Raw genomic sequence first — 24,515 nt, 5'->3', positions numbered from 1 at the left:
GTTTAATCAGACCCCACAATCCGCCAGAGACGCTTGAAGGGCTCAAACAAAACCTTGAGTGCACCAGGACCCAGAAGCCCCTCAGAGACTGAGTAAGACCTGCCTTTGAGTGTTTGAGTGTCTCCTGTGGAGGCAACTGGGTCAACAGTGGCCTGCCGTGGGGACAGGGGCTCTGGCTGCAGCAGACCTGGGTCACACAGCATGTGGCATAAGCCCTCTAGGAGGAGGTTGCCACTAGCCCCACCATACAGCTGCCGAGCAAAGGACACACAAACTGCAGCACAATTATACCGCAGAAATTCTCCCACTATTAAGAAAGTTCTACGACCCACAAGAGATTTCCCAACCTGGAGATCTTGCAAAGGGACCAAGAACCCCCAGGGAATTTGACTTTACAGGCCAGTGAGAAAATGAGCCAGATATGCCTGTGAGTGGAGGCAGGAGTCAACAGTTAAGCCTCGGGCCAAACAACAGGGAGGGAACACAGCTATGCCCATCAACAGCAAATTGGATATAAGATTTACTGAGCATAGTTCCGCCTATCAGAACAAGATGCATTTTCCCCCTCAGTCAGTCTCTCCCATCAGGAAGCTTCCATAAGTCTCTTATCCTTATCCCTCAAAGGGCAGGCAGAATGAAGACCACAATCACAAAAAACTAACCAAACTAATCACATGGACCACAGCCTTGTCTAACTCAACGAAGCTATGAGCCATGCCGTGTAGGGCCACCCAAGATGAACAGGTCATTATGGAGAGTTCTGACAAAATGTGGTCCACTGGAGAAGGAAATGGCAAACCGCTTCAATATTCTTTCCTTGAGAACCCCATGAATAGTATGAAAAGGCAAAAAGATAGGACACTGAAAGATGAACTCCCCAGGTCAGTAGGTGCCCAATAAGCTATTAGAGAAGAGTAGAGAAGTAACTCCAGAAAGAATGAAGAGACAGAGCCAAAGCAAAAACAACACACAGTTATGGATGTGACTTGTGATGGTAGAAAAGTCCAATGCTACAAAGAACTCTATTGCATAGAAACCTGGAATATTAGGTCTATGAATCAAGGTAAATTGGAAGTGGGCAAACAGAAGTGAACATCAGTATTTTAGGAATCAGTGAACTAAAATGGACCAGAATGGGCGATGTTAAGCCTGGGTTAACATCATACAATTCCACAGTGATTGTGCATCTGCATCTGTCAGGTCTTCCAAGAGGATCACCAACCCAGAATTACTTTTGAGGTTAGTATTTCAGCTTGAGATTTTTAGACTATGTAGATAATATAAATTAAAACCATAAACTATGTGAGGGAAAGCCCGTGATCATGAATCCAAGGGAACTACTTTTGAAACACTCAGCCCAGGGTGACACAGATAAGATTTCCTGCCATCTCCTTGAATTGATGGGCAAAATTTTTTGTATCCTATTCTTCTGTGGAGTACACACCCTTTAAATAGATTCAGCTTTAATCTGAGTTCTAAGAACTCTCCACCTCATAGAGGGCTTGAATCTTACCCTAGATAGGTAAAAACTAAAGTTACTCTCACAACTAGCCCATGGAAGCCCAGAGCTTCCATAGCATATCTTCTGGACCTTACTGTTTAAATTAGGTTTCTTCTTCTTGTCTGGGTCCTAGTAATTTCCATTACTTTCATTGTTATTGTTGTTCAGTCATTAAGTCATCTCCAACTCTTTGCAACCCAATGCACTGCAGCACACAAGGTTTCCCTGTCCTTTACCATCTCCCGGAGCTTGCTCAAACTCATGTCCATTGAGACAGTGATGCCATCCAACCATCTCATCCTCTGTCATCCCCTTCTCCTCCTGCTTTCAATCTTTCCCAGCATCAGGGTCTTTTCTGATGAGTTGTTTCTTCACAACAGGTGGCCAAACTATTGGAGCTTCACTTCCACAACAGGCCTCCCAATGAATACTCAGGGTTGATTTCCCTCTGGATTGACTGGTTGGATCTCCTTGCAGTCCAAGGGACTCTCAAGAGTCTTCTCCAACACCACACTCCAAAAGCATCAGTTCTTTGGCATTCAGTCTTCTTTATGGTCCAACTCTCACATCCATACATGACTAATGGAAAAACCACAGCTTTAACTATATAGACCTTTGTTGGCAAAGTGATGTCTTTGCCTTTTAATAAGCTGTCGAAGTTTGTCATAGCTTTTCTTCCAAGAAGTAAGTGTCTTAATTTCATGGCTGCAGTCACCATTTGCAGTGATCTTGGAACCCAAGAGAATAAAATCAGTCACTGTTTCCATTACTTCCCCATCTATTTGCCATGCAGTGATGAGACTGGATGCCATGATCTTAGTTTTCTGAATGTTGAGTTTTAAGCCAGCCTTTTCACTCTTCTCTTTCACCTTTTTCAAAAGGCTCTTTAGTTTCTCTTCTCTTTCTGCCATAAGAGTGCTGTCATCTGCATATATGAGGTTATTGATATTTTCCCAGCAATACTGATGCCAGCTTGTGCTTCATCCAGCCCAGCATTTCTCATGATGTACTCTACATATAAGTTACATAAGCAAGGTGATAATATACACCCGTGATGTACTCCTTTCCCAATTTGGAACCAGTCTGTTGTTCCATGTCTGGTTATAACTATTTCTTCTTGACCTGCATATAGGTTTCTCAGAAGGCAGGTAAGGTGGTCTGGTATTCCCATCTCTTTAAGAATTTTCCACAGTTTGTTGTGATCCACAGAGTCAAAGGCTTTAGAGTAGTCAATGAAGCAGAAGTAGATGCTTTTCTGGAATTCTCTTACTTCTATGATCCAAGGGATGTTGGCAATTTGATCTCTGTTCCTCTGCCTTTTCTAAATCCAGCTTGTACATCTGGAAGTTCTCAGTTCACATACTGTTGAAGACTAGCTTGGAGGATTTTGAGCATTACCTTGAAAGCATGTGAAATGAGTGCAATTGTGCAGTAGTTTGAACATTCTTTGGCATTTCCATTACTTTTACAGATCTCATTATGCATTTATATTTAAACCACAATAAACTACTACCTAATGTGTCATATATTTATATGATTCTATGCCTTAACTTGAGTATCTTATACTATATTCCTCCCTCTTTTCTTGACAAACTTCCATGCATATTTTACTATCCTTCAAGTGTCAACAAAACTTTCATCTTAGAACAGCCTCCAACTAATAAAAAAAAAAAAGATTGTATTACAAAGCTTTAGTAATCAAAACAATATAGTACTAGCACAAAATCCAAGACATAGATCAATAGTACACAATAGGGAATTCACAGAAAAACTCAGTCCTGGGTGTTCATTGGAAGGACTGATGCTGAAGCTGAAACTCCAATACTTTGGCCACCTCATGCGAAGAGTTGACTCACTGGAAAAGGCCTTGATGCTGGGAGGGATTGGGGGCGGGAGGAGAAGTGGAGGACAGAGGATGAGATGGCTGGATGGCATCACCGACTCTATGGACAGGAGTCTGAGTAAACTCCGGGAGTTTGTGATGGACAGGGAGGCCTGGCATACTGCGATTCATGGGGTCTCAAAGAGTCGGACACGACTGAGCGACTGAACTGAACTGAATTGAAGAAGTATCTCTGATTCTTTAGTTCTGGTAGTCTTTACTTTGGGATACATTTTGAAGATAATGATGATGATGACTGATTGATAGGTGAATTTATAGCCTAATTCTTTGTCATTCTCTAGAATCAAAAATATCTGGTGTATATCTAATATGCTGATACCAGGAATCAAAAAATAAGCAAACGGGCCTGGTCTTTCAGGGATGCTCGGTCTGGTGGGGAATGTTCTTCACTAGACTGGCAAATATGTTGCATTTCCAATAGAACCACTGAGTTTAGTAAGCATAGAAACACCTGTGCTACCAAAACAGGATGGAGAGAATATTCTTTAAGTTGCATTTAACAGTAATCTACATTTCCAATGACTTCTCCCAATATTTATGTGTAGTAGAATTCTGGTATAAAATGAAGTTCTAAAGAGTAAAACAACTATAGTGTATCTTGCTGCAGATATGGTGTTTAAATATATATTTGTATTGCTTCAAGAAATGAGAGGTAAAAGTTTTACTTTCCATTTGTATTTCCTTTGTACCATACCTTGTAAGCATTTTTTGATAGCCAGGGTGGATATTTAGGATTGGCTTTGATTTATTAATTCACTGTTAATTGTCATATATGCCTATACAATACAAAATTATAACAGAAGGAATGATTATTCTGTGTCGGTGATGAAGTAAGAATATTCTGCATGTAATATCTATTTGTAGGTTTTAATTATATATTCAGGATAATTATTAACTGGAGTATCCCATGTTTTTTGGGCCAGTTTTAATTTTTTAGAGATTAAATATTGATCTTTGTTATTGTTTTCTTCATCTTTTTTTTTCATTTATTTCCACTCTGTTCTTCATGATTTCTTTCCTTCTACTAACTTTGGGTTTTTTTTTTAATCTTATTTCTCTAATTGCTTTGCATGTAAGGTAGGTTGTTCATTTGAGATTTTTCTGGTTCCTTAAGGTACGATTGTGTTGCTAAAGAATTGCCTTTGCTGTGTCCCATACATTTGGTGTTGTCATGTTTTTGTTGTCATTTGTTGCTAGGTATTTTCTGATTTCCTGTTTGATTTCTTCAGTAATATCTTGGTTAGCTGGTAGCATATTATTTAGCCTCCATGTGTTTGGGTTGTTGTTGTTTTGTTTTGTTTTTTTACAGTCTTTTGCCTGTAATTTATAACTAATCTCATAGCATTGTGGTTGGAAAAGATGCTTGATACAACTTCAGTTTTCATAAATTTACTGATGCTTGATTTGTAACCCAAAATGTGATCTATCCTGGAGAATGTTCTGTGTGCACTTGAGAAGAAAGTGTATTTGGCTGCTTTTTGATGGAGTGTCCTATAAATATCAAATAAGTTCTAAATGCTCTAATGTCTCATTTAAGGCTTGTGTTTCCTTATGAACTGTCTGGATTATATGCCCACTGGTGTAAGTGGGGGGTTAAAGTTCCCCACCATTACTGTGTTACTGTCAATTTCCCATTTTATAGCTGTTAGCATTTGCCTTATATACAGAGGTGCTCCAACACTCCTAAACTCATTCTACAAAGCCACCGTCAACCTGATACCAAAATCAGACCAAGATCACAAAAAAAGAAAATTGCAGGGCAGTATCACTAAAGAACATAGATGCAAAAATCCTCAACAAAATACTAGCCAATAGAATCAAACACATTAAAAGAATCACACATCATGATCAAGTAGGGTTTATCCCAGGGATGCAAGGATTCTTTGATACACAAATCAATCAATGCAATACACCAGGGATGCAAGGACTCTTTGATACACAAATCAATCAATGCAATACACTATATTAACAAATGGAAATATAAAAGCCATATAATAATCTCAACAGATGCAGAAAAAGCTACTGACAAAATTTAATATTCATTTCTGACGAAAACTCTCCAGAAAGTAGGCATAGAGTGAAGCTACTGCAACACAATAAAGCCCACATATGACAAACCCACTGCAAACATTATTCTCAATGGTGACAAACTGAAAGTATTTCCTCTAAGATCAAGAAGGTGATGAGGGTGTCAACTCTTGCCCCTATTCTTCAACATAGATTTGAAGTAGTAGCCATACTAATCAGAGAAGAAAAAGGAAAGGAATCCAAATTGGAAAAGAAGTAGTAAAACTGTCACTGTGTACAGTTAACACGTTTCCATAACATAAAACATAAAATGTTTCCAAACATTAACAATTTCCATAACATACATGGAAAATCATAAAGATGCCACCAGAACATTACTAGAGGTAACCAATGAATTATTAAAGTTGCAGGATACAAAATTAATACACAGAAATCTCTTACATTCCTATATACTAATAATGAAGGATCAGAAGGAGAATTAAGGAAACAATCCCATTTACCATCACAACAAAAGAATCAAGTACCTAGGAATATACATACCTAAAGACTCAAAGGGCTTCCCTGGCAGCTCAGTCGGTAAAGAATCCACCTGCAATGTGCGAGACCTGTGTTCAATCCCTGGGCTGGGAAGATCCCCTGGAGGAGGGCATGACAACCCACTCCAGTTTTCTTGCCTGAAGAATCCCTATGGACAGAGGAGCCTGGCAGGCTACATAGAGTCCATGGGGTCGCAAAGAGTCAGACACAAGCGAGTGACTAAGCACAGCACACAGCACAGTAAGGAGGCAAAAAACTTGTATGCAAAACATACAAGACACTGATGAAATAAAAGATGACATAAACAGATGGGAAAGATATACCATGTTCTTAGATTAGAAGAATCAATATTGTGAAAATTACTATACTACTCAAAGCAATCTACAGATTCAATGAAGTCTCTATCAAATTACCAATGGCATTTTTCACATAATTCAAAATATGTATGGAGACACAAAAGATCGCTAATAGACAATGGAATCTTGAAAAAGAAAAACAGAGCCAGAGAAATGAGGCTCCCCAACTTTAGACTATACTACAAAGTTACAGTAATCAAGATACTACAGTACTAGCACAAAAACAAATATAGATCAATGGAACAGGACAGAAAGCTCAGAAATAAATCCATGCACCTATGGTCACCTAATCTATGACAAACGAGGCAAGTATATACCATGGAGAAAACACAGTCTGTTCAGTAAGTGGTACTGGGAAATCTGAACATCTACATGTAAAATAATAAAACTGGAACATTCCCTAACAGCATACACAAAATGGATTAAAGACCTAAATGCAAAGCCACTATTAAAAACTTAGAAGAAAACATAGCCAGAACAGTCTTTGACATAAATCACAGCAAGATTCTTTCTATCTCCTAAAGTAATGAAAATAAACAAATGGGACCTAATTAAACATAAAAGCTTTTGCATAGGAAAGGAAACAAAAAACAAGATGAAAAGACAACCCTCAGAATGGGAGAAAATGTTTGCAAATGAATCAACTGAGAAAGGATTAATCTTAAAAATATACAAATATTCATGCAGCTCAATATAAAAATAAACAAAAAACAAACAACCCAACCAACAAATGGGTGGAAGACCTAAGCAGACAATTCTCTAAAGAAAATACACAGATGGCCCACAAACATGTGAAAAGATGCTCAACATCACTCATTTCTCAAGACATGCAAATCAGAACTACAATTTATATCACCCCACACTTCTTAGAATGGCTGACATCAAAAACTCTACAAACAATAAATGCTAGAGGACTTCCGTCATGGTCCAGTGGTTGAGAGTCTGCCTGCCAATGCAGGGCACACAGGTTCGATCCCTGGAGGTCCAGGAGGATTCCACATGCCATGGGGCAACTAAGCCTGTAAACTGTAACCAGTGAGCCTGTGCTCTAGAGCCTGCCAGCCAAAAATACTGGAGCCTGTGCAAGTAGAGCCTGTGCTCCACAACAAAAGAAGCCACTGCTATGAGGAAAAAAATGCACATTGCACTAGAAAGTAGACCCTGCTTGCAATAACTAGAGAAAGACGATGAGGAGCAACGAAGACCCAGTACAGCCAAAAATCAATCAATATATAAAATAAAGTCATTAAAAAATAACAGAACCTATATTTTCTTTTTAAAATTTAAAAAATGAATGCTGTAGAGGGTGTGTAGAAAAGGGAACTCTCCTATACACTGTAGGTGGAAATGTAAATTGGTACAAAGACTATGGAGAACAGTATGTCAGTCCCTCAGTTCAGTTCAGTTCAGTTGCTCAGTCGTGTCCGACTCTTTGCGACCCCATGAATCGCAGCACGTCAGGCGTCCCTGTCCATCACAAACTCCCGGAGTCCATGTCCATCATGTCCATCCATGTCCCAAACCCATGTCCATCAAGTCGATGATGCCATCCAACCATCTCATCCTCTGTCATCCCCTTCTCCTCCTGCCTTCAATCTTTCCCAGCATCAGGGTCTTTTCCAATGAGTCAGCTCTTCACATCAGGTGGCCAAAGTATTGGAGTTTCAGCTTCAACATCAGTCTTTCCAGTGAACACCCAGGACTGATCCTTTAGGATGGACTGGGTGGATCTCCTTGCAGTCCCAGGGACTCTCAAGAGTCTTCTCCAACACCACAGTTCAAAAGCATCAATTCTTTGGTGCTCAGCTTTCTTCACCGTCCAACTCTCACATCCATACATGACCACTGGAAAAACCATAGCCTTGACTAGATGGACCTTTGTTGGCCAAGTAATGTCCCTGCTTTTTAATATGCTGTCTAGGTTGGTCATGACTTTCCTTCCAAGGAGTAAGCGTCTTTTAATTTCATGGCTGCAGTCACCATCTGCAGTGATTTTAGAGCCCCCCAAAATAAAGTCTGATACTGTTTCCACTGTTTTCCCCACCTATTTCCCATGAAGTGATGGGACCGGATGCCATGATCTTTGTTTTCTGAATGTTGAGCTTTAAGCCAACTTTTTCACTCTCCTCTTTCACTTTCATCAAGAGGCTCTTGAGTTCTTCTTCACTTTCTGCCATAAGGGTGGTGTCATCTGCATATGAGGTTATTGATTTAACAGGCTCTACTTGCACAGGCTCCTGGCAATCTTGATTCCAGCTTGTGCTTCATCCAGCCCAGCGTTTCTCATGCTGTACTCTGCATATAAGTTCAATAAGTCCCTCAGTCGTGTCTGATTCTTTGCAACCCCATGGACAATAGCCTGCCAAGCTCCTCTGTCCATGGAATTATCCAGGCAAGAGTACTGGAGTGGGTAGTTATTCCCTTCTCCAGGGAATCTTTTCAATGCAGCGATCGAACCTGGGTCTCCTGCACTGCAGACAGATTCTTTACCATCTGAGTCACCATGGAAGCCCTGGTAAACAGGGCTGAAGCACAGTATGGATGTTCCTTGAAAAACTTAAGCTAGAGTTATCATATGGCTCTCAAATCCTACTTCTGGGGATATATCCAGAGAAAACTAATTCAGAAAGATACATGCACCCCAATGCTCTTTGCAAAGGATTAATCTCCAAACTATACAAATAGCTCATAGAGCTCAATATCAAAAAACAATTCAATCAAAAAATGCGTGGAAGGCCTAAATAGACATTTTCCCAAAGAAGAAATACATGTGTCCAACAGACATACGAAAAGATATTCAACACTGCTAACTATTAGAGAAATGCAAATCAAAATGACAATAAGGTACAACCTCACACCAGTCAGAATGGTCATCATCAAAAAATCTATAAACAGTAAGTGCTGGAGACGATGGGAAGAAAAGGAACACCTCTTGCACTGTTGGTGGGAATGTAAACTGTTTTAGTCACGGGAGAACAGAATGGAGGTTCCTCAAAAAAAAAAAAAAAAGTAAAATTACCATTTGTTGTTGTCGTTGTTCTAAGTCACTTCCAACTCTTTGTGACCCTATGAACTGTAGCCCACCAGGTTCCTCTATCCATGGGATTCTCCAGGCAAGAATACTGGAGTTGGCTGTCATGCCTTCCTTCATGGGATCTTCTCGACCCAGCGATCGAACCCACAAATTCACCTGTGAAGCCATCTGTACCTGGACTTTTGTTTTTAAACTATAGGCTCAATATTGTTAGTAGTATAAGGTCTATTCAGATTTTCTATTTCTTCATGATTCAGTCTTAGAAGATTGTGCAATTCTAGAAATTTATCCATTTCTCCTAGGTTGTCTAATTTGTTATTCTTTTTATTTTGTTGATGTTGGTTGTAACTTCTCTTTTCATTTCTAATTTTATTTATTTGGGCTCTCATTTTTTATAAGTCTGGTTAAATGTTTGATTTTCTTTATCTTTTCAAAAAAACAACACTAAATTTCATTTAATTTTACTTTTTTATCTCAATTTCCATTCTTTCCACTCTAATCTTCATTATTTCCACAAACGCTGGCCTTTGCCTGTCCTTTTTCTTGTTCCTTTAAATGTACATTTACATGATTTATTTGACATTTTTCTTATTTCTTCTAGTAGGCCTGTACCACTATGAACTTTTCTCTTAGAATTGCTTTTGCTTCATCTCATAGATTTTGTAATGTTGTGTTTCCATTTCCATTTGTCTCAATGCATTTTTTAATTTCCTCTTTGGTTTCTTTGTTGATCTACTACTTGTTTAGTAGCATGTTTTTTAGCCTCCATATGTTACTGTTTTTCTCTAGTTTTCTTTTTCTACTTCACTTCTAGTTTCATACCACTCTGATCTAAAAAGATGCTTGATATGATTCCAATCTTCTTAAATTTATTAAGGCTTGTTTTTTGACATGATATGTGATCTGTCTTGAGAAATATTCCATGTATACTTGAAAAGAATGTGTATTCTGCTGCTGTTGAATGAAATGATCTATATCGATTAAATACATCTTGCCAAATATGTCCTTTACCAATTTAGAGTCTAGATGGTCTATCCATTGAAGTAAGTGGGGTATTAAAGTCCTCTATTACTGTATTACTGTACATTTCTCCCTTTATTTCTATTATAATATTTTCTTTATATATTTAGGTACTCCTATGTTGAGTACATGAATAATTATAAATGTTATATCCTCTTGTTGGATTGACCCTATTATCACAATGGCATGCCCTTCCTTGTCTTTTCTTATAGTTTTTATTTTAAAGCCTATTTTGTCTGATATAAGTATTACTATTCCAGCATTCTTTACTTTTCCATTTGCATGGAGTATCTTTTTTATAATCTCTTCTTTTTTGGTTTATGTGTGTCTTCAGATCTGAGGAGTCTGCTACAGGCAGCATATAGATGGGTCATACTTTTTTATCCATTCAGCTACCCTATGTCTTTTGATTGAAGCATTTAGTCAATGTACACTTAAAATAATTATGGAAGGCATGTAGTTATTGCCATTTTGGTACTTGTTTTCTGGTTATGTTTTCAGTTCTTCTCTGTTCCAGTCTTACCCTGTTTCTTCCCTTGTTTTTTGATGGATTTCTTTAGTTTCACATTTGGATTCTTTTATTTTTTTGTGTATCCATTGTAGCTATTTTTGATTTGTGGTTACCATGAGGCAAAAGTTCCCACTCTGTGGTCATATGGTGTCAGATGAGTATGAGCAGTTCTCCACTGGAGGCTGCCCCTACTTGTACTAAGTACATGGTGAAAAGCTATGTCAAAGATGGTTTCCACATCCAAACACATCACCCTTCCACAACATCTGCATCAACAAGACAGTGTCCTGTGCCGAGGCTGACAAACTCTAAGAAGGTATGTAGGGTGCCTTTGACACGCCACAGTACACATTGGTCAAGTCATCATGTCCATCAGCACCAAGCTGAAGAATAAGGAACACATGACTGAGGCCCTACACAGGGCCAAGTTCTAGTTCTCTGGCCAACAGAAGATTCACCTGTCCAAAAGGTGAGGATTTACCAAGTTTAAAGTCAATGAATTTGAACACATGGTGGCAGAAAAGCAACTCATCCCACTTGGCTGTGGGGTCAAATACATCATTAATTATGGCCCCCTGGACACATGGCAGGTCACAGAATCACAACAGCCTTGGCTTCTCCACTGCTTGTTCACGCCCAGCATTAAATCCTCCTTTCCAATCTGTCAATCAATCAATCCAAAAAAAAGCACTCCATTTTCACTTGCCTGTCACATTTTATTTTTTGTTGTTATATTTAATTTCTTTTTATTTTATGTATCCCGTAACTACTTACTTATACCTGATATTCTTTTTACTACTTTTTCTTTGATCTTTCATACTAGCTTTTTAAAGTGACTGATCTAATTCCTTTACCATCTATTTTCCATCACCAGTGATTTTTTTCTTTCATATATTTTATTTCTAGTTGTAACCTTTTCCTTTACCCTCAAAAGTGACCCTTTAATATTGAAGGCCAGTTTACTGGTTATGAACTTCTTTAGAGTTGTTTGCTTGTCTGAAAAACTCTTTATTGCCCCCTTCAAGCCTGCATCATAACCTTGCTAGGCAGAGTATTCTTGATTGTAAATTTTTATCCTTTCAGCACTTTAAATACATCCTGGCACTCCCTTCTGGACTGCAAAGTTTCTGCTTTAAAATCAGCTTATAGGCTTATAGGAGTCCCCTTCTATTGATATATGATTAGCTGTTTTTCTCTTGTCTTTAAAGTTCTATTTTTATCTTAAACTTTTATTTTAAATATGATGTATTTTGGTATGGGAGTTCCCTTCTATTGATATATGATTAGCTGTTTTTCTCTTGTCTTTAAAATTCTCTTTTTTATCTTAACCTTTTTCCATTTTAAATATGATGTACCTTGGTATGAGTCTCTTTGGGTTCATCTTATTTGGGATCTCTGTTTCCTATACCTGGGTATCTGTTTCCTTCCCTAGGTATGGATATTTTCCACCATTATTTCTCAAGAAAGTTTTTTATTACTTTCTTTCCTACTGGGAACCACATAATGTGAATATGGTTGATGTTTCACAGATGGCTCATATACTTTCATTTTTTAAAAAATCCTTTCCTTCTTATTGCTATTCTTATGGGGATAATTTCTACTATTTTATCTATCAGATTGCTTGTCACTTTATGTCATCTCATCTGCTTCTGATTCCATAAAGTGCAACTTTTTCATTTCAGTTTCAGTATTGAGCTCTGATTGATTCTTTCTTGTATTTTCTAAGTCTTTGTTAAAGCTTTCAATGAGTTCCTCCAATCTTTTCCTGAGTCTGGTGAGCACCATTAGGACAGTTTCTTTAAAATCTTTTCTCAGGTAAACTATTTATGTCTGTTTCACTGGGATTTATTTTTTCCTGGGGTTTTATTTTGTTCCTTCATTTGGACCACATTCCTCTATCTCATTATTTTTATTTCCTTTACATTTCTATAAATTAAGAGAAACAACTACCTCTCCTAATCTCGAAGAGGCCTTATATGGGATCATTCCCTGTGTAGACCACATGGGCCTAAAGGCTTTGGCAGGCTGGCTGGGGCTGCAGTGGGCACCAACAGGGGTTAATCCCTGGGGAACACTATGCCCAATACTGCAGTGGTGGGACCAAAGAGCCTGGAGCAGGCCCAGTCCAGGGGCAGTCCCCTGGGAAGTACTGTGTATAAGGCTGCCTTAGAAGGAGAGCTGGAGCTGGAGAGGACATGGTCCAGGAGCAATCCCTGAAGAGTGCTGGGCTGTAGGCTACCTTGATGGGGCAGCTGGAAGTACAGCAGTCACAGGCCAGGAGGAGTCCTGGGGGGCAACTCCAGACAACTGTGATCATCAGTGCCTCCTACCCAAGCCAGATCTCCAGCAGCTCCCTGTCATTTTGGCAGCAACTTCAGGGTTAGTAAACATATTTCCTTTACATATACTCTAGGTGCCTTTAAAGTTTTTTCACTGTGTCCCAGAGCGAGTGTGTCTGCATTTGGATGCCTCAGCAATATATCTTTCTATTGTAGATCATCCTGAAAGAGGAGAGATTCCCATGGATACTGTGTCTCTGACTTTCCTATTAGTTTCTATGTGGTTCTTCTATTGGCAGCACCAGCATATTGGGCCCTCAGATTTTCTTCAAGAAGTGTGCTATATGTAGGTGTAGATCAGTGTGCTCAGGGGAGTAGGTAAAGACAGGGTGTTCTTGTGCCATCGTATTCCTCAATCTACTTTATGTTTTTAAATATAAATGCTCACTGATAAAGCTTACTCTGAAAATAAGTGCATCACTCAGAGATATTGCATGTTTAGTTCCAGACCATCACAATGAAGCAAATAGCACAATAAAGTGAGTCACATGACTTCATGGTTTCCCAGCACTTGTAAAAGTTATGTTTATATACTATGCTTGCTTGCTAAGTCACTTCAGTCGTGTCTGACTCTGTGCAAACCTATAGATCATAGCCCACCAGGCTCCTTCCTCTATCTGTGGGATTCTCCAGGCAAGAATACTAGAGTTGTCATGCCCTCCTCTAGGGGATCTTCCTGACCCAGGGATCGAACCTGCATCTCTTACGTCTCCTGCACTGGCAAATGGGTTCTTTACCACTAGCTCCACCTAGGAAGCCCTTATATACTATACTGTAGTCTATAAGTATGCAATACCATTATGTCTTAAGAAAACAATGCACATACCTTAATTAAAAAGTAGTTATTGCTAAAAAATGCTAACCTTCATCTCACTGAAGCGAGTCATAATTGCTCTGGCTGGTGGACAGTCTTGCCTCCATGTTGATGGCTGCTGACAGTCAGGTTCCTGATAATGGGGTGGCTGTGGCAATTCCTTAAAAAATGAAGTTTGCTGCATCAATAATAGCTCTTCCTTCCATGAACTATCTCTTTGTAGCATGTGATGCCATATGACACCATTTTATTCACAGTAGACCTTCTTTCAAAATTGGAACCAATCCTCTCAAACCCTGCCGTGGATTTATCAACTAAGTTTAAGAAAGGTTCTCAAGTCTCTGTTGTCATTTCCACCATCTTCACAGCATCTTCATTAGGAGCATACTCCATCTCAAGAAACCACTCTCTTTGCTCATCCACAAGAAGCAACTCTTCATCTCTTAAAGTTTTATAATGAGACTACAGCAATTCAGTCACATCTTCAGGCTCCAATTCTAATTCTAGTTCTCTTGCTATGATATTTCCACATCAGCGGTAACTTCCTCCACTCAAGTCTTGAACTCCTCAAAGGCATCCATGAAGGTTGAAATCAACTTCTTCCCAACTCCTGTTAATGTTCATATTTTGGACTCTTCCCATGAGTCACAAATGTTCTTAATGGTACCTAGAATGGTGAGTCCTTTCCAGGTGGTTTTCAACTGACTACCCAGATCCATCAGAGGAATCACTATCTATGATAGTTATAGACTTACAAAGGGTACTCCTTAAATAATAAAACTTGAGAGTCGAAATGACTCCCTGGTCCATGGGCTGCAGAAAGAATGCTGTGTTAGCAGGCTTGAAAACAACATTAATCTCACTGTACATCTCCATCAGAGCTCCTGGGTGACCAAGAGCAGTAATACTTTCAGAGGAATCTTTTTTTCTGACCAGTCGGTCTCAACAGTGAGCTTAAAATACTCAGTAAACGATGCTGTAAACAGATGTGAGGTTATGCGGGTTTTGTTGTTCCATTTACAGAACACAGGTAGAGTAGGTTTAGCATAATTCTTAAGGGGCCTAAGATTTTCAGAATGTACTGTCTTCAATTTGAAGTCACCAGCTGCATTAGCTCCTAATAAGAGTCAGCCTGTTCTTTGGCGCTTTGAAGCTGGAAATCCAGTTCTCCTCTCTAGCTATGAAAGTCCTAGATGGCATCTTCTTCCAACAGAACACCATTTTGTCTCCAATGAAAGCCTGTTGTTTAGTGCAGCCCCCTTCATGAATTATCTTAGCTAGATCCTCTGGATGACTTGCTGCAGTTTCTACATCACCACTTGCTGCTTCACCTTGTCCTGTTATGTTATGAAGATGGCTTCTTTCCTTAAACCTCTGAATCAGCCTCTGCTAGCTCCAAACTTTTCTGCTGCAGCTTCCTTGCCTCTCTCACGCTTCTTACAATTGAACAGAGTTAGGGTCAAGCCTTGGATTAGGCTTTTTAGCTTAAGAGAATGTTATGGCTGGTTTGATCTTCTATCCAGACCACTACAACTTTCTCCATATCAGCAATTAGCCTGTTTCACTTTCTTATCATTCATGTGTTCAGTGGAGTAGCACTTTTAATTTCCTTAAAGAACTTTGCATTTGAATTTACAATCTGGCTACTAGCTGTTTGGTGCATGAGGCCTAGTTTTGGCTTATCTTGGCTTTCAACATGTCTTCCTCATTAAACTTAATCATCTCTAGCTTTTTATTTAAAGTGAGACACAAATGAGTCTTTCTTTCACTTGAACATTTAGAGGCCATTGTAGGGTTATTAATTGGCCTGATTTCAATATTTTGTGTCTTAGTGGACAGGGAGACCTGAGGAGAGGGAGAGACACAGGGGAAAGGCCATTTGGTAGATCAGCCAGAACCTGAACAGCACAATATTTATCAATTAAGTTGCCTATCTTACCTGGGTGTGGCTCATGGCTCCCCAAAACAATTAAAATTGTAACATCAAAGATCACTGATCACAGAGCACTATAACAAACATAACAGTAACAAAAGAGTTTGAAATATTGTGAGAATTACCAAAATGTGACACACAGATACAAAGTGAACAAATATTATTGGAAAAATGGTGCCAATAGATGTGCTCAACATAGAGTTGCCACCAAACTTCAATTTGTGAAAATCACAGTATCTGTGAAGTACAATAAAACAAGGTATGCTTGCTGTGAAATAATAATAATTCAAATATTTTGAAGTAGTTTATATACAGTCATTTCCTCCTCACAAAGTATCCTAATATGATACTAAACTAAAACACAAAGATGTAGATGCTGTAAGGTAAACTTAAATGACTTATTCAAGATCCTGTTTCTCAGAAAGATCAGAAGGCTAATGCAAATCAATTAGATATCAACTCTTTAAAGGAAAGTAAAATATGTAGTGAAAAATGATAGGTCAATTACAGCCACCTACTTATTTGTTAATAGTATCCATTTCCATTTCCAGGTACAACACCTTGGTTCCTTAATACTTACAATTCAGGTTTTACATTTACTATAAGAAAATGATTTTGGAGGGAAATTTCCTGGCAATCCAGTGGTTAGGACTTGGCACTTTCAGTGCCAAGGCCCAGGTTGGATCCCTGGTCTGGAAACTAAGATCCTGCAAGTCACAAAGCATGGCCAAAAAATGAATGATATATACAAGGTATATATGACCATATGCTGTGATCTACTTGGCCTTATATAGATCTAGATCTAGATCTAAAGAACAAAAATGGATTTTTATCATCTATTTGTTCTAAAAAATGTTTCTGATCAACTATACATGCAGAGAGCTGCAAAAAATGAAATACACCCATATATGAATGACTTCTATTTGACCACAGAGAGCTACACACTAGAGGAATAGGTGAAGTTTGTCATTTGGAACCCACAGCTTTCCCTGTCTGCGTTTATGTTCATAACATGTAGCAACCTACTCTTTGCTCCAGTTTTTTATAGTCTTTTCCATATTTCAGCAAATATGGAAAGTGATATTAGGTTGGTGCAAAAGTAATTGCGGTTTTTGCATTGTTGAAATTTGCTTTTTGATACTGGAATACATTGTAAATAAATGTGGTCATCATTTTAGTGTGCATTTCTTGCTTTATGCTTTTTTGCTAATGGGTTATGACTTACTATTTTATATTTATTTTAGACTAGGAAAATGATGTTAGACAAAAAGCAAATTCAAGCGATTTTCTTATTTGAGTTCAAAATGAGTCATAAAGCAGTGGAGACAACTCACAACATCAACAACACATCTGTCCCAGGAACTGATAATGAATGTACAGTACAGTGGTGGTTCAAGAAGTTTTGCAAACGAGATGAGAGCCTTGAAGATGAAGAGCACTGTGGCTGACCATCAGAAGTTGACAACGAACAACTGAGAGGATCACTGAAGCCAATCCTCTTTCAACTACGTAAAAAGTTGCCAAAGAACTCACTGTCGACCATTCTATGGTCATTCAGCACTTGAAGCAAATTGGACAAGTGAAAAAGCTCGATAAGTGGGTGCCTCATGAGCTGACCGAAAGTCAAAAAAAATCATTTTGAAGTGTCATCTTCTCTCATTCTATGCAATGACAATGAACCATTAATCAAACAGATTGTGACATGTGACAAAAACTGGATTTTGTATGACAACTGACGATAACCAGCTCAGCAGTTGGACCAAGAAATAGCTCCAAAGCACTTCCCGAAGTCAAACTTGCACCAAAAAAAAAGTCGTGATTACTGACTGGCAGTCTACTGCCCATCTGATCTACTACAGCTTTCTGAATACCAAAGAAACCATTTACACCTGTGAAGTATGCTCAGCAAATTTATCACATGCACCGAAAACTGCAATGCCTACAGGTAGCATTGATTAACAGAAATGACCCAATTCTTCTCCATGACAATGCCCGACCACACATCACACAACCAATGCTTCAAAAGTTGAATGAATTGGGCTATGAGGTTTCTCCCTCATCCACCACATTCACCTGACCTCTTGCCAACAGACTACCACTTCTTCAAGCATCTCAACAACTTTTTCCTGGGAAAATGATTCCAAAACCAGGAGGAGGCAGAAAATGCCTTCCAAGAGATCATCGAATCCTGAAGCATGGATTCTTTATGTTACAGGAAGAAGCAAACTTACTTCTTGTTGGCAAAACTGCATTGATTTTAATGGTTCCTATTTTGATTAATAAAAATATGTTTGAGCCTTGTTATAATAATTTAAAAATCACTGTCTGAAACCATTAATTATGTTTATACCAACCTAATACTTATAATTGCACAACAGAAAAACTGGAAGAAGCTCCTCATTTCTGAAAGCAACCAAGCTGCATTAGACCCCAACAGTACTTCCAACTGATGAAGGGATCTATACCTCAACATACTTTTATGTAACCGATTTAGAGCACAGTATGATGATACATACTGGTTGGTCTACTCTCTTTTCTCTTAACCATAAGTTATAAGAAAAACTTCAACAAGAGTATTTTAGGAAAAATCATTCCCAGGAACACATAAGCTATGAGCTATTTATTTCTAATTATGAGATGAGAGACTAAGGAAAATTTAAGTGAATTGCAGATCAGGAGACCAGAGGAGAAAATAGCAGGAGATTCCCACCACCTTAAATTAAACTTTAACCATTCCTTTAGAAAGTGAAAAGTGAAAGTGAAGTCGCTCAGTCGTTTCTGACTCTTTGCAACCCCATGGACTGTATCCCACCAGGCTCCTCCGTCCATGGGATTCTCCAGGCAAGAATACGGGAGTGGGTTGCCATTTCCTTCTCCAGGGAATCTTCCCAACCCAGGAATCGAACCCAGGTCTCCCAAATTGCAGGCAGGCACTTTAACCTCTGAGCCACCAGGGAAGCCCAAGTATTCCTTTAAGTATACTTTAAATCTAGTTGGAAGATGAACACTGCTAAGCTGTCTTTATGGGATAGCAGGGGACAAAAACAAGAAAAGAGGGACTGCTTTGGTGGTCCAGTGGTTGGGAGTCTACCTCCCAGTGCAGGGGACATGGGTTCAAGCCCTAATCAAGGAACTAGGTTCCTACATGCTGCAGGGAAACTAAGCCTGTACACCACAACTACAGAGCCCAGGCGTCGCAACTAAGACCCAATGTCACGAAAAATAAAAATAAATAAACTAAATTTCAAAAATAAGAAGAAAAGAAATTTTGCAATTTAATTTATACTACTCCCCTGATTTCTCAGAGAAGTAAGCCAAGGTCTGTTGTTAGGCTGCCATCTGTCTATTCCAAGGAGGTACTGAGAGAGAAATGTTTATCAGGGAATCACCAAATTTGTACAGCTGCAGGCCTAAGACCAGCTAAGCTTGTCTGTTCATAGATCATTCACTGAGCTGGCAGCCACATCTCCCTTCTCTTCACAGATGGTCTATACTTTGCTCCATGATTCACAAATGCCACATATTTAGAGTTATTTATACTGTTGAGTCTCTAGATATTTTAAATGTTCAGCTATCTGTTCCTAGCACTTGAGTTTCTAAACATCTAGTCAGACTGCTCTAGGAGAATGTGGAGCCTGAGTATTCATCCTTCAAATGTAGATACGAGTAAAGAGAACTTAAGCCACTGGGAAGTTCAATGGAAGACTTTCACTGAGTTTATACTCATGCACAAGAGAAAGAAAGAAAGAGAAAGCGAAGTAGATGACACAACTGTACCTGAGACAAGGGAAATCTAAAAAATAGTCAATAAATATAGATTATGAAGAATTACAAAGGAAAAAGACTAAAACATCAAAACTAGCTTTACTGTATAAAATGAATGACAATCATAGTTTATTACCTGAAATGCTTACAGTTATTTATACGTAGTTAAGTGAAATCACCATGGTGGGTTTAAAATAGGATATACCTAGGTCTGAATCCTCTTCTACCAATCATTTATAAAGATATAACAATATTGTGAGGCTGTTCAAGAATTAAGTAAGCTAACACATGGGGTGAAAATAATATAGAATTTAGGCATATATGTGTAAATAAATGTTAGTTTTTCTTTTTTTCCTTCTTCTTAAATACCAGAGAGAGCACAATGGTTTGCTTCTACAAACCATTGTGAATGTTTAACATTCATTAAACATTTGTTGCTATTATGTGCATATGATTATCCTAGATGCTTACCAATTGTGGAAAGATATTCCTTTGAGCCCATTGGTGAGGATAATTAATAACTGGAAAGAAGCATGACTTTACAATGACATGATATTTTCTAAATCAATGTTCCATGATATATGCAAGATTTATTAGACTCACTTTCTTCCAGTTTTAAAGAAACTGAGGGATTGTTTCCTGTTTCATCCACATTTCCTTCACCACCTCCTCGAGATCTTGAATTCCAGACTTTAATCACTTCAACATCATTGTCACTGCCACTTCCACTTGAGCTACTATCTTTTTTTCCCTTTTTCCCCTTTGCTTTTTTCTTTCTAAAAAAGAGAGCAAATCCAAATGATTAGGGAAACACAGGAAAAATACAAGTGCCAATTATTAGAAGACAATCAGCAAGTTGGGATTTTAAACATGTCAACACAGGGCACAAAAAGTATTCAATTTACTTTGTATAATCATCAGAGCTTAAACTCATGGAGGTTTCATCGGAATCTGAAGCTATAAATTCATCCATACTGTCTTCATCAAAATATCCCTAGGGGAAAAAAATGAAGATTTTAAGAATTTATTGCAATTTATACTGGAAATTATAATGATGATGTCTATTTCATTTAAGGATAAGTTCACTGTTATGAGATAAGAAAGAACTGAAGAACTAGAATATATTAGAAAAAATAAAGGAAACATCACAGATATGACTAATAAATGCAATGTGAAGTCTTAGATTGACTCATGGAAAAGAAAAAGGATGTAAATACAAAAACAGATGAAATCCAATTAACATCTATTGTTTAGTTACTAGTACTTATTTGAATTTCTTAATTTTGACTATTTTACTATGGTTATGAAAGATGTTAATCTATGACAGAAGAGACAAGAATATACAATTGAGAAAAGATAGTCTCTTCAATAAGTGGTGCCGGGAAAACTGGACAGCTATATGTCAAAATGAAATTAGAACATTTCCTAACACCATACACAAAAATGAACTCAAAATGGATTAAAGACTTAAACGTAAGGCTGGATGCTATAAAACCCTTATAGGAAAACATAGGCAGAACACTCTCTGACATAAATCGCAGCAAGATCTTTTTTGACTCACATCTGAGAGTAATGAAGATAAACAAAAATAAACAAATGGGACTTAATTAAAATTTAAAAAGCTTTTGCAAAGCAAAGGAAACCAGAGACAAAACAACGAGATGCCATCTCACACTGGTCAGAATGACAACCATCAAGACTCTACAAACAATATATACTAGCGACAGTGTGGAGAAAGGCAAACCCTTTATATTGCTGGTGTGTGTGTGCTTAGTCGCTCAGTCGTGTCTGACTCTTTGTGACCTCATGGACTGTAGCCTGCCAGGTTCCTCTGTCCATGGGAATTCTCCAGGCAAGAAAACTGGAGCGGGTGGTCATGCCCTCCTCCAAGGGATCTTCCCAACCCAGGGATCTAACCCAGGTCTCCCACATTGCAGGTGGATTCTTTATTGTCTGAGCCACCAGGGAAGCCTTGATAGTGGGAATGTAAATTGGTACAGCCAATATGGAGAACAGTATGGAGGTTCCTTAAAAAACTAAAAGTAGAATTGCCACATGATCTAGCAATCCCAGTCCTGGGCATATACTTGGAAAAAACTGTAATTCAAAAAGTGTACAATAGCCAGGACATGGAAGCAACCTAAATGTCCACTGAGAGAGAAATGGATAAAGAATATGTGGTATATATATATATATATACAATGGATATTATTCAGCCATAAAAAATGAAATGATGCCATTTGCAGCAACATGGATGGACCTTAGAGATTATCATTCTGAGTGAAGTAAGTCAGACAGAGGAGGACAAATATTGTATGATATTGCTTATATGTGGAATCTAAAAAAAGGGTACAAGTGAACTTATTTAAGCAACAGAAATAAGAGTCACAAGTGTAGAAAACAATCTTATGGTTACCATTGGGAAGGGGGTAGGGGATTGAGATTGACATATACACAATACTATAATAAAGACCTACTGTATAGCAGAAGGAACTCTACTCAATACTCAGTAATGACCTATATGGGAATAGAATCTAAAAAAGAGTGGATATACGTACAATTGATTCACTTTGCTATACAACAGAAAGTAACACAATATTGTAAATCAACTATATGCCACTAAAAATTTTTTAAAAAGATGAACATTAACACTCCTTCCATAATCACAATTCATTGAAACACAGAGTAATTAACTAGAAATAAAATAGGTTGAAATGTAGCACAAAGAAAAAGAAATCTGAATATACATTAAGTCTATACAGATCAACCTTTTTCCAAAGTTATTCTACTTACTACAGATACCTTTTAATCAATTTTAGGTTAGGTTAGTTAATTTACCTTGTTTTCTTTACTAATGTAGTCCAGCTGCAAACACCATGGATGAGTCCAGATTCTACTTAACATTTGAAAATCTTGGAAAAGTTTTGCACCTGCCTTTCCTCTTCCACCTTCACTGCTATTACCTACGCCTGATCAAAAGGAAAAAAAAAAAAAAGCTAATGTTAAGACATAAGAATTCTCTAGTTCAACCAAGGTGCTTCTGTATTAGGGCCTTAGATTGATCTGTGCATCAGAATACTCTGGCCCTGTAGAGAAGCTAATAGGCCCTCATTTTTAGACTATTTCAAAACACATAAAATAAACAGGATTACAAAAGAAATCCATCATACAGAAATAATCAAAATGTTAAAAAAACAAACTTGTGGTATAGTGATATGCATACCTTATTAATGCATTAAATAACAAATATAGTAGTAAGTTTAACAATGGCCTGAAATTTTGAAGTACTGATAAAGGTAAATAAGTTTGAGATATCAGTAACAACAATAATATGTAGAAATACTTCTTATTTCTATTGGTAACAAAGTCACAGTTATCACTAATACTATGGTTTATTGCCTGAATTAATAACTAGAAAAATGCCATATTTTTGATAGAGGTTAGTGGAAACAGGCAGTATTTTCTTATTCAGGTCCTAGATTCATGTGCTAGATTCATGAGCACATATCCATGTGCTCTAGATTACAAATTCCTGCTTTAGATAAAGCCACTCTTTGTACACAGTACTTAATCAAAACTCTTATGTAAAAAACCCAGTATTTATAAAAACTGTTTTTCAAGTTGAAAAAATTATTTATTTTGCCCAGAGAAACTTCAACAATATATTTTTTATATGAAAATGAAGTAAAAATGAAATGAATGTACATTTCATTAATATGACAAAATTATCAAGGGGGTAAAACACAAAAGAACAAAGTTGATCTTTTAAAAGAACGGTATTTAAACAATAACAGTTTTCTGTCCACAGTTTTAAAAGATCTAAATTCACATCTCCACGAGGGACAAGATGTATATTCAGTAATGATATGAAATATGAATAAAAAAGCATAAAAATACAGTACTTGCTATTTTGCCTGATTAGAGGTATTGCCACTGTGTATGATAGAAATCATTGCTGTGAAAATGAGGCATCTAATTTCTTGATAGCATTCTCTTATAATCCTTTTATTTCTACAAAGACATAAATGAGTCTCTTTACACTTGAACACTTAAAGAGGCTAAGGTATGGCTATATCTTGTTCTGGATTTGATTTATATTTCCCTGATGGCTAATCATATTGAGCAACATTTAGAGAAGTGATTCTCAGGCAGAGGGTACATCAGAATCACCCAGAGGAATTATAAAAATGCAGCTGCCTCACTGTTTATAATAGCCAGGACATGGAAGCAACCTAGATGCCCATCAGCAGATGAATGGATAAGGAAGCTGTGGTACATATACACCATGGAATATTACTCAGCCGTTAAAAAGAATTCATTTGAACCAGTTCTAATGAGATGGATGAAATTGGAGCCCATTATACAGAGTGAAGTAAGCCAGAAAGATAAAGAACATTACAACATACTAACACATATATATGGAATTTAGAAAGATGGTAACGACAACCATATATGCAAAACAGAAAAAGAGACACAGAAGTACAGAACAGACTTTTGAACTCTGTGGGAGAAGGTGAGGGTGGGATGTTTCCAAAGAACAGCATGTATATTATCTATGGTGAAACAGATCACCAGCCCAGGTGGGATGCATGAGACAAGTTCTCCGGCCTGGTGCACTGGGAAGACCCAGAGGAATCGGGTGGAGAGGGAGGTGGGAGGGGGGATCGGGATGGGGAATACATGTAAATCTATGGCTGATTCATATCAATGTATGACAAAACCCACTGAAAAAATAAATAAATAAATAAAGGGGGGAAAAATGCAGCTGCCTAAG

The 24,515-nt window shown here is 37.9% G+C and overlaps 1 protein-coding gene and 1 pseudogene across 13 annotated transcripts in view; one reads left to right on the top strand and one right to left on the bottom strand.

Annotated features, from left to right (window-relative positions):
- ATRX (ATRX chromatin remodeler) overlaps positions 1-24,515 on the bottom strand; it is a 277,372-nt gene that overhangs the window by 65,694 nt on the left and 187,163 nt on the right. For all 13 annotated transcript variants that reach the window (XM_061136821.1, XM_061136832.1, XM_061136829.1 and 10 more), the window contains 3 exons: positions 22,580-22,710; positions 20,647-20,735; positions 20,345-20,517 (listed from right to left, as the gene is read on the bottom strand). In XM_061136821.1, coding sequence (XP_060992804.1) covers positions 20,345-20,517; positions 20,647-20,735; positions 22,580-22,710 — 393 coding nt within the window. The remainder of the gene's footprint in view (positions 1-20,344; positions 20,518-20,646; positions 20,736-22,579; positions 22,711-24,515) is intronic.
- On the top strand, positions 9,810-12,072 carry LOC133051924 (large ribosomal subunit protein uL16-like; annotated as a pseudogene).

The sequence above is a fragment of the Dama dama genome, chromosome X (assembly GCF_033118175.1).
Source record: "Dama dama isolate Ldn47 chromosome X, ASM3311817v1, whole genome shotgun sequence".
NCBI classification, from domain to species: Eukaryota; Metazoa; Chordata; class Mammalia; order Artiodactyla; family Cervidae; genus Dama; species Dama dama.
The sequence above is the reverse complement of the archived record's forward strand: the minus strand, read 5'-3'. Positions and strand labels throughout refer to the sequence as shown.